General features: G+C 56.0%; 6 protein-coding genes across 6 annotated transcripts; 3 read left to right on the forward strand and 3 right to left on the reverse strand.

Annotated features, from left to right (window-relative positions):
* Nucleotides 1-689: 689 nt before the first annotated feature.
* On the reverse strand, nt 690-1,736 carry SDRG_08051 (hypothetical protein; the record flags this gene model as incomplete). Its single annotated transcript, XM_008613918.1, has 3 exons — nt 690-818; nt 921-1,011; nt 1,171-1,736. 3 exons carry the CDS (start codon nt 1,734-1,736, stop codon nt 690-692), a joined length of 786 nt encoding a protein of 261 aa, XP_008612140.1.
* A 956-nt stretch (nt 1,737-2,692) lies between these two features.
* On the forward strand, nt 2,693-3,344 carry SDRG_08052 (hypothetical protein; the record flags this gene model as incomplete). The annotated part of the gene is made up of 1 exon (XM_008613919.1): nt 2,693-3,344. A coding segment is annotated over one exon (602 nt), but the record flags the coding sequence as incomplete, so codon positions are not given.
* Nucleotides 3,345-3,358: 14 nt separating this feature from the next.
* On the reverse strand, nt 3,359-4,867 carry SDRG_08053 (hypothetical protein; the record flags this gene model as incomplete). The annotated part of the gene is made up of 7 exons (XM_008613920.1): nt 3,359-3,461; nt 3,509-3,554; nt 3,604-3,772; nt 3,818-3,998; nt 4,048-4,159; nt 4,203-4,457; nt 4,498-4,867. The coding sequence occupies 7 exons, from the start codon at nt 4,865-4,867 to the stop codon at nt 3,359-3,361; spliced, it is 1,236 nt and encodes a 411-aa protein (XP_008612142.1).
* Nucleotides 4,868-5,801: 934 nt separating this feature from the next.
* On the forward strand, nt 5,802-6,407 carry SDRG_08054 (hypothetical protein). Its single transcript, XM_008613921.1, has one exon. The coding sequence runs from the start codon at nt 5,813-5,815 to the stop codon at nt 6,374-6,376; it is 564 nt and encodes a 187-aa protein (XP_008612143.1). The 5' UTR covers nt 5,802-5,812; the 3' UTR covers nt 6,377-6,407.
* Nucleotides 6,408-6,970: 563 nt separating this feature from the next.
* Nucleotides 6,971-7,972, forward strand: SDRG_08055 (hypothetical protein). The gene is made up of 2 exons (XM_008613922.1): nt 6,971-7,738; nt 7,795-7,972. The coding sequence occupies exon 1, from the start codon at nt 7,001-7,003 to the stop codon at nt 7,406-7,408; it is 408 nt and encodes a 135-aa protein (XP_008612144.1). The 5' UTR covers nt 6,971-7,000; the 3' UTR covers nt 7,409-7,738; nt 7,795-7,972.
* SDRG_08056 (hypothetical protein) lies at nt 7,791-9,623 on the reverse strand (the record flags this gene model as incomplete). The annotated part of the gene is made up of 1 exon (XM_008613923.1): nt 7,791-9,623. The coding sequence occupies one exon, from the start codon at nt 9,621-9,623 to the stop codon at nt 7,791-7,793; it is 1,833 nt and encodes a 610-aa protein (XP_008612145.1).
* Between the last annotated feature and the right edge of the window lie 45 nt (nt 9,624-9,668).

Genomic DNA, 9,668 nt, shown 5'->3' on the forward strand with positions numbered 1-9,668 from the left:
GAATACGGGATGATTAAGACGTACTATGTCCTGATTTGTGACACGCTCGAGCGCTGTTGAACGTGTCGAGAGGCACGGCGAGTCACCATATCGCTTTATTCAAAGTGACGTATGAACCTCTTTGCACCTTTGATATCATATCCCCCAGCATTATCTCGACAGCCTCGATTGCCAAGCAGCCAACTAAGGTCGTCAGTCCCACCCTCACAACGTCTGGTTTCATTGGATCGTAACTCCAAGTTCGTGCTTGCGAAAACATATTCAGCATCACAGGGTGTTCTTCAGGAGCTCGGTGACGGTGTTGGCAAGTTTTTCGAATGGCGTTTAATGGGTTTAACGTGTGGGAAACGTTTTTATCACGTAAAACACTCTCTTTTCTCACATGGCGTGAATTGAAAAAATGGTATGGTTTAAACAGAACGGTTTACCTACCTGCACAGTTTTTCGATCACGTGACGACGTGGGAGGGGTGGAGATTCATAGTGGCGGACCGGCCGGACAGTTTGCACGAACCCAATGACGCACAAGATAAAAAATTGAGCGATTTTATTCCCTTGCATTGTGGCGGGAGTGGCTCGCTCGTCTTTTTGACCGAGCCGCCCCAGAGCGTGGTGTACCAAGCCAACTAGCTTGATACTGCGACAACGCACAACGAGGCCGAGTACGACCGTCTCATTACGGCACTCCAGTTAGCTTAGCGACTGGCAGTGACGCATCTCACGGTGCGCGGCGACAGCATGCTGCTGATGCAGCAGATGAAGGGCATCGACCGGGTCCAAGAGGCTCGCTTGCAGAAGCTGCATGTCCAGGCGCGGGAGCTCGCGACATGTTTTACGTGCACATGGGAACACCACACTCGCGAATTCAACCAAGCCACGGATCATTTGTCCAAGCTCGCACCCGACGACTGCACCTCGTACGCGCATCCCGACGACGGGCGGCATGCGGTACTGCTGGCCGAAGAACTCCTGCACGTTGAAGTGCTTTTGGCCGCTGACGTTCAACACACAACTAGTTCGTATGTCTTAGTAGGTGGAGTCTTTAATCTGCATAAAGATTTCAATCCATATCATTTATCCTCATCTCAAACCAAGGGCCCAATCGATTATCGTGGCTTTCTTTGGCTCCAGTCTACTTGACTATTAAAAGTCGTTTTTCCAATCACGAAACTGAAAGAAGAGCTCGGTGTTTCCGTTGTCGAAGAACTCCATGCGCGAATCTCCAAAGTCGGGAATCACCAAGCACCAGCCGAAGTGGCGCTTGCTGCAAATCTGTGTGCCACGCTCGCGCTGCTTGTAGTAGAACTCCCAGCGCTGGTTGAGTTCGTCGCGATTGCACTTATAGCCATGCACAAACGGCTTGTTGGCGGCGGGGTTCCACCACGCATCCAAACACAAGTCGTCTTGGACGTTGCGCAGCATATCAAATTCGGTCGCTCCGTTGGACCGGAGGAGGTGCCAGACCTTGCCGCCGGCGTCGATCTGGCGACGCGTGTTGACGATCGTGTTCCAAATCGTCACCCACGAGTCAAGAATCGTAACCGGAACATACCACGCAGCTGTACGTTGCACGCGCTGGATGCCAAACTTGTCCGTGAGGTCTGGCCAGTTGAAGGCCGCATCTTCGGCGCCAAGGTTGCCCGTCTTGTTGGTGAGCACCGTGCTGTTCAACTCGGCGGCATTCACGAGCGCGATTGCAAGCACACCGCAAAGGCCGAGGACGCGGAGCAGCGACATGAGACCAAGTCGATGCAAATTGCAAAATGGGGTGCTGCGTGGTCAAATACATGTACCGGTACTAGCGAAATCATGACTCCCAACGGAGTGCCACGTCCATGTTGCTTGATGATGGATACGGATCGTCCGTCGGCGGTTTCCACCGTCAAAAACGGTGTAGACACGGCGGATGCAGAAAAGCCAGCGACCAAAGACGCTGCTCGATCGCTCGATATACGCGATGGAATAGCTTTGTAGACTGCAAAGTCACATGTCGCACATGTGGCAGACCAGATGTGGGTATGCGTCCCACGACGATCGATGGGTGATTGAGAATAGCCGCGGTCGCGCAACGTACCTGCAATGATAAACAAGGCGGGGTGCGCCATTCTTCCTTCTCGACCCATTAATTTACTTGGCCTCCTTCCGTCCCTACTTACATGCGTGCGACCCGTTGTGTGACCAGAAGGACAATTGGCAACGGAGAAATGAATCAATTGATTGAGGCTCTCTTTTGCAATTTCGATGGGCATCACATTGCCCGAGCTTTGTGCATTCGTACCGAGAATTCTACAAGGGCAGTGTGAGCTGGCGGTGTGGCATACTACGTACCGTACGAGATGTACTGTACTGTATAGCTGATCGATCCACAAGATGCGACACGAAATCTTGTCGGGCTATTGCAGGTGTACTCGGACGTGGGATTCGCTGCATTTGTGTTTCTAGTCCTTACACTCTTGAAGCTTTAGCAATCTACTTTAGGCAACACAAGTCCTCTTAAAGGGAACGATCATCTGTGCCCATCCAACATCAGCAGAACGCATCGTCTGATGGCCAATTCTTCTCGCTGTCTCTCACGCAGTACTGTACTCGACGTGGCGCGGTACTCCTACTCGCGGGCGCAGAGACACGAAGTTGTCTGCGTGTCGTTCCATCGCTACGGTGTTCTTGCACCCACAGTCATTTCTCCTTTGGCACGATGGCGCATCTCGTCGCCTTGTCGTGGTGCCTCGTCATGGCTCTGGCTTTAGAGCACGTCGCTGCGCTCAACAGCACGGTGCCCACCAACAAGACGGGCAACCTTCGCGTCGAAGACAGCATGCTGCCGGGACCCGACCTCACCAACAAGTTTGGCGTCATTCGTGTTGCGCACACGCCGTACATATGGCGGCCCTACGACCGCCTCGACTCGTGGATGACGATTTGGAACACGATCGTCAACACGCGTCGCTGGAATGACGCGGGCGGCAAGGTCTGGCATGCGCTCAAGTCGAACGGATCCCCGGATTTCGATATGCTGCGCAACGTCCAAGACGACTTGTGTTTGGACGCGTGGTGGAACGACTATGCCAACAAGCCATTTGTACACGGCTATAAGTGCAGCTACGACGAGCCCAACCAGCGCTGGAGCTATCAGCTGCCGAAACGCGGTGGCCCCGACGGCGGCAAGATTTGCAGCAAGCGCCATCCCGGCTGGTGCTTGGCCATCAGCGCGTTTGGTGACTCGTACATGGAGCCTTCGTGGAGCACGGACGACAATCTCATGTTTGACTTTCGACCGTGGCTGGATGATTTTTAACCGATTTATGAAATGCAAGTTTTGACTTGTCTACAATTTGCTAGAAAATGTCGTTGGCAATGGCTCAGGCACACACGAGGCCGTCGGCGACGACGAGCGACTGGATCTGGCGCCGAACACGGGCCATGGCGTCGTCCTTCGAGGCGTCTTTGGACGGCGCATTGCTCCTACACCACGTCATCTGACGTCTTCCTCGTCAACGCATGACACGTACGCTTGCTGCCACTGCTGGTAACACACAGAAACTTCGTACCGCGCCTCTATCCGTATATATACATATACAAAAACGTCGACAAGCTGTCGACCAACCCTTGCAGTGGGCAACGACGGTCTGGTACTTGATCGAGTGCCGGAGCGACGTGAGCTCCTTCATGCGCGCTTGCAAATCCTGGCCAATGGCCACGAACATCTCGCTGTCGACCGCTTTTTCGGGTGTGAACCCGAGCTTGAGCGGGGTCGCGAGAACCGCAAACAAGTCCTACAACCCGTGTGCATGACGCAGCGCTGCATCGAGGGAGTCGACCTCGCGGCAAGCGGCTTCAAACAGCTGCAGCTGTGCTAAGAACGTCTCGATCGACGTCGAGACCAAGGCGCAAAACTCGCCCGGCGCCTCCTCAAAGCGCAGGATGGCCTCGCGGCTAGAGAGAATGGCCCCGAGGTCGGCGTCGCTGAAGCGACCGGCGTCGTTGAGCACCGATGCATTCCTAGTTGCGTGTGGTTAGACGGCCGTTCCATGATGACGTGGCAGCCTACGCGACGCGCAGCGTCTTGGCAATTTCCGCGTGCGGCGCCAGAAGTCCATTCAAGCTCTCGGTAAAGGACCGAATCTCAAACTGAATCTGCTTTTCGAGTTTGAGTGGCGTCGCTACACGAGATGGTTCATGGACGATCTCAATTGAGATACCCACCTTGAAGCGCCGTCTTGTACTTGGCCAAGCTGCGCTGGTACCACTGCTTGAGCTCCGACTTGTGCTTCTTGGCGTTCGCCGGCAAGTGCGTCGTCGCCATGCTCTCACGCAGCAACGTCACGAGGTCGTTGCGCTTGCGCGTGAGAATGCGCAGGACGCTGCCATGGGTCTCCATGTCCTGGCGCAGCGTAGGGATGTGCGCCGCGAGCTTGAGGTACAGCGCCGTGAGCTTGTCGATCCGTACCGCAAAGTGCTCTAGGATGCCATCGGCGCCACGCAGATGCATGCATTGTACCTTGGAACTCCTTGTCGTAGACGCGCAGGGCGTTCCACGGCTGTGGCCGCGGGTCCAGCGCCTTGATCTCGATTTCGAGCAGCTTGCTGTAGCTCATGATGTCGTCATAGCCGAGGAAGAGTGGCGTCGCCTGCGTGAGGAGCGCAATCTTGTCGCGCGCATTGCGCAGGAACGGGCAGAGCTGTGCGAGCTTCTTGGCCGCGAGCGGCTCGAGGACGTCGAGCTCGCCGTTCGCGACGCGGAAGAGGTTGAGCAGCGAGCAGAGGTCGTCGATGATGTCAACGAGCGCGAAGCGGTACTTCTCGACGAGCCGGCGCTCGTAGCGTCCGAGGAGCTCGGTCTCGGTCTCGGCGTGCTCGGGCTTGGCCATTTGCCTTTTTTCGAAATTGCCAGCCCAAGTTCAACGAGTTTTTCGAATGGCGTTTTATAGGTTAAACACGTGAAAAACAAGTGAGAAAACGTTTGACACTAGAAAACCACTCTATATTCACGTATTTAACACGGTAGATTGCGTGCATTGGATAAAACGTTGTGGTTGAACTTGCATAGATCCGAGTTAAAACGAGTTTAGACAGCGCGGCCGTCCGGATAACATTTCCAAGAGGACAATGTTCTACGTTCTAGTTAAAGACTACGGAATCGTTGATACCAAGGGTCGCCTTCTCGTTCTGACGATTCTAATTTTCAGCTTCTGCAAACCACTCGTCACACCTATGGAGTGGACGCCCGAGAGCTCAGTGGCAAGGCAAGCTCTGCGGCTTTTCCCAACGCGCAAAAAGCAGCTCCATGTCGTTGTATCCAGTCGTCGTATGCCGACCAGATGGAAGACGCGGTGTGACTACCACATCTGGTCTGGTATGCGTCACCTAACCCGTGGACGCTGCGGTCCGTTATGTAGTGGTATGTTGCTGCCGTAGCGTCAGCAAGGCGTACCCGTCGCAAACGCGAGGCGTATGGATGGCACAAGCTGGCATGAGGTGGTCACGAAGCCAAGCGTCGTGCACAGGGGTGATCAAGGTGGAAGAGACACACCACTCAAGTATTCAGGAGCAAATGTTAAAGATGTAGCTTGGTCAAAAACGTGGCCGCTTCGTCGTCACAACGGGACAAAAGATTCGGTCATACTGTCTACTGTCCTCGGTGCGAGTCATATTGATTCGTCGAGCTGTAGGGATGCCACGTATTCTGGTCGCTGCACTTTCTACTCGTCGCGCGACAGGCTGACGGCCTTGCTAAAGACAGCTTCTTCACAAATCGACCACTTCAGCTCTTGGAATCTGCTCATTTGATATTTTCTTCTCCCCGTGACAGTCGTATGGGTCTCCACGTCTCGGTCATGATCGCTCTCGCCGCCGTAGCGCTGGGCGACCCGCTTCCAAGCAAGAACGTCACGCTCTCGTCTGCCAACACCACGGAGGCAGCGACGCGTCAGAACCAGTTTCCGACGCGGCAGTGGGGCATTCAGCGCGGCACCCTCTTTTGGACAGGCTGGATGAACCTCTGGACGCCGCAAGACCAGTGGACGACCATAAGTGGGTCGGCCGTCACAACCAAGTGCCGCGACTGTGACGGCTCGAAAGCGTGGGAAGTGTACCAGTCACCCGAGTCCAACAAGGTCGACATGCTCCGGAACGTTCACACCGACTTGTGTCTTGACGCGTACTGGAGCAACGACGCCGGCAACCCGGTTGTACACGGGTATCCCTGCAACCTCCAGAACGGCAACCAGCACTGGGACTTTGATTTGAGCGCCGAGTACGGCTGGATCCGGCACCGCCGTTACCAAGAGTGGATTTTGTATGGCTATGACGGGGACATGATCCACATCAAGGACGCCCGCGTTGGCGACGAAGATGCGCAGTTTGTGTTTGTCCCCTAAACACACAATATGATACGTGATGTTGCATGGGCGCTTGGTCGAATGTCCTTACAAGAATTGACTCTACAGATGATCAAGCGAGAGCGAGGTACTTCTGGACCATGCCATTTTAGTTGGCCAATACTGATACATTGATACACTGATACTAAGTTTAGTATCAGTTCCCACCAATTTCAATGGCGCATAGCACACGCTGTACGCGTGCTACGAGCACCATTTTTGGGTATTTGAGCTCCCTATAACTTTTTCTATGCATATCGAATGAAAGTAGAGACTTCGTTCCAAACTCCAAATGTCGATCTGCATCGCCCATTTGGCAGCGCGCCAGGCCAGTTGTCCGGATAACAATGTCCGGATAAACAATGCCTTTGAGAGGAATGAGCGCTGATGATGGTCGACTCGTTTAACGCTGTTTTGCCGTCGGTCAAACAGACACGTTTAATTGTCGAAGCGTGTAAAACGTGGGTACCGTGTTTTAGGTGGCCAAAGCGACTGCGTTGTCACCGGTGGCGATGTTTTACACATTACGCACACATGTGTGAATTGGAAAAACGTGTCGGAAGCAGCGTTGCACCTATTTAACGTCACGTTGAACGAGCCGTTGGCACTTTGACGGTTGCCGCCATGGAGGCCAAGGTCGAGACGACCGAGCTCCGCAGCGCAGCGCGCGGGACCAAGCGGGCGCGGACTGACGCGCACGTGATCGCTTCGTCCAACGTGGGCTACCGCCTCCTCGAGACCATGGGCTGGAAGGCCGGCGAGGGCCTTGGCCCGGAGAAGCAAGGCCGCACCGAGCCGGTCGCGACGTGCTGGAAGCGCGACCGCGCTGGCCTCGGCGCCGCGCCGCTCACGTACCGCGTGACCCACATCGAGAAGCCACCGCAGCCGATCGCACAGCAGCCAAAGCGGACGCCGGCCGAGAAGCGACAGCGCAAGGCGGCCAAGGCCCAGGCAGCGCAGAAGGAGCGCATGTACGCGCAGGAGCTCTACTCGGACGACATTCCCGAAGAGTACATGGCGCTCTTCCGATGAGCCTCCCAACAACAGATTGCGTACGTCGACGGCGCCCATGACTCTACTCCCAACATGATGACTTCATTGGTAGTTGCTTCATTCGCAGCCTTCGGCTGCCCGGCGCTTGGTCGCGTCGAGCAAAGCACTGGATCGTCGCGCGCCGCCATCACCGCCTATACGACTGCAGTGCATAGAGGTCGATCCACCGTTCTGCGCTCACCAAGAAGGCGGCTCCGTGTCCTCTCGATCCCACGTGTCGGAACGAGCCTCCCTCGTGAAGCCAGCATTTGGTCGCATGGACAGGATCTTCCATGATGCGTCATCCCAAACCTCTTTCGCCATGGACAGGTATATATACATATGCACTTGATAGACAATTATGTACATAAACCGAGTCGAACTAGACATCGTTGATCAGAGGAACGGCCGCGGCGAACGCAGGGCTAATCGGGTGCATCGTGTCGACAGGGATCATGAAGATGCGCCAGCTCTTGACGTCGAGGACCACGAGCCGCTTGGCATCGAGTCGCCACGTCAGCAGCCCGTCGAGAACAGCAGACGCACGGTCCACATAGTAGACATCGCCGTCCATCCAGGGCCCCGGCACAAACAGAAACTTTGCACCCGACGACATGAAGAGCGACGTGACGGGGTTCGACGGCGCGACTCGGATACAGAGCCGGGCGGTGGCGAACGAGAGGACCTGCGAGAGGAGCACGGCCGACGCCAAGAGAAGCATACGCTGGGAGCTACCAATGGCAATGTCGCCGGCGGTACACACAGCGTACAAGTCGACTTGCTCGAGGCGGCAGTGCAAGTCGATGGTCGTGGCCGGTGTCACGGGCGATGCGACCGTGACGGCCGACGCAAAGACCCAGACGACAAAGCCGTTGGGGGTGACATAGTACGACGCATAGTCGCCGGTGAACACGAGAAAGATGTCGTTGACGATCGTAATCAGCCACGTGACTTCATTCGCTGCCAAAAATGTCTTGTACCACGGATCTTGGACGGTCGCAAAGTAGCTCAAATAGCCCGAATTCTGCAGCTGCAGTGTGGCGGTCGAGAGCACACAGATGGCCGTCATGCTTCGGAGCAGCAAGAAGGGCCGACCGACCCAGACAATGCCGCCAACCCGGCCGAGCTCGAGCATGTTGAGGCCCTCAAACTGCCCCCGACCTGCCATGATGTAGACGAACGCGAGACCGGCGACAGCGATCATGACGCCGGTGACGTAGAGGACACCCGCGCGAAGGTACTGGGCAATGTTGGCGGGGACCTCCCACGCCTGGGTCGCTTGGGAGAGCGGCGTCGAAAGATCGCTCATGAGCGACAACCCGCCGTCGTCGCCTTGAAACGAAATGACTTCGCGGATGCCAAAGACCCAGTCGTAGAAGAAGAGCCACGCGAAAAACTTGAAGCTTCGTTCGCGGTCGTCGAGCAGGTTGAGCACACGAAGGGTGAGCGGCAACGACGTGTTTGTACTTGTCCGGGCGTAAATCATGGCGGATATATTCATCCCTGCGATTCGCTGGTGCATGTTGGCCACATCAATTGCCATTGATGACGGTAGCTGCATGTACTGCTGAATGTAGCCGAGCGTGCGCGGCAAGTAGACTGCGCACTGCGCCGTGAACGATGGGTCGAGCGCGCAGATCGCCGTCATGTTGTCGGTCATCTGAAGCCCCGCGAGAATCGCAGATAGAATGTACTGCTGCCGGGTGGGTTGCACCTTGACGGTGCCCGTGGATGTCAAGCAAATGCCGTCGTACGACACGAGCGTGCCGAGACCCGCGGTCGTTAGCGCACCGCCCGACAAGGCTTCGGGGCACAGCGGTGAGCCGCCAAACGTAACCAAACGCGACGTGAGCCACAACGAGGGTACTGGCCGCGAGAGGTCGAGGGGGGTAATGTTGAAGTACGCGCCTTGGGCGGCGAGGTTGCCGGCGAGGGACGTCCGCGTCGCATCCAGCAGATACGACATGAGCTGCTGCAAAGCGACCGGCGGGGGCACATACACCATGTCGATCGAGCCGTAGGGACCAAAGAGCGCCGTTGTAAGCTGAAAGCCGCGGGTCAAGGGCGATGCCAGCGTGCCGTTGAGGACGTAGACGCTGGAAAGAGACGTGTTGGCATACGCATAGGTGGCACTGGACCGTAGTAGACTGCGACCACCAATACCGGATGTGTTGGAGGCGACCGCCGAGAGATCGTTGGCCAGCGACCAGTACATTTTGTATGTTGTCTGACTACCGCGACGGTAGGTGCCGTCTTGGGA

This window comes from Saprolegnia diclina (genome assembly GCF_000281045.1).
Source record: "Saprolegnia diclina VS20 unplaced genomic scaffold supercont1.24, whole genome shotgun sequence".
In the NCBI taxonomy this organism is placed as follows: Eukaryota; Oomycota; class Saprolegniomycetes; order Saprolegniales; family Saprolegniaceae; genus Saprolegnia; species Saprolegnia diclina.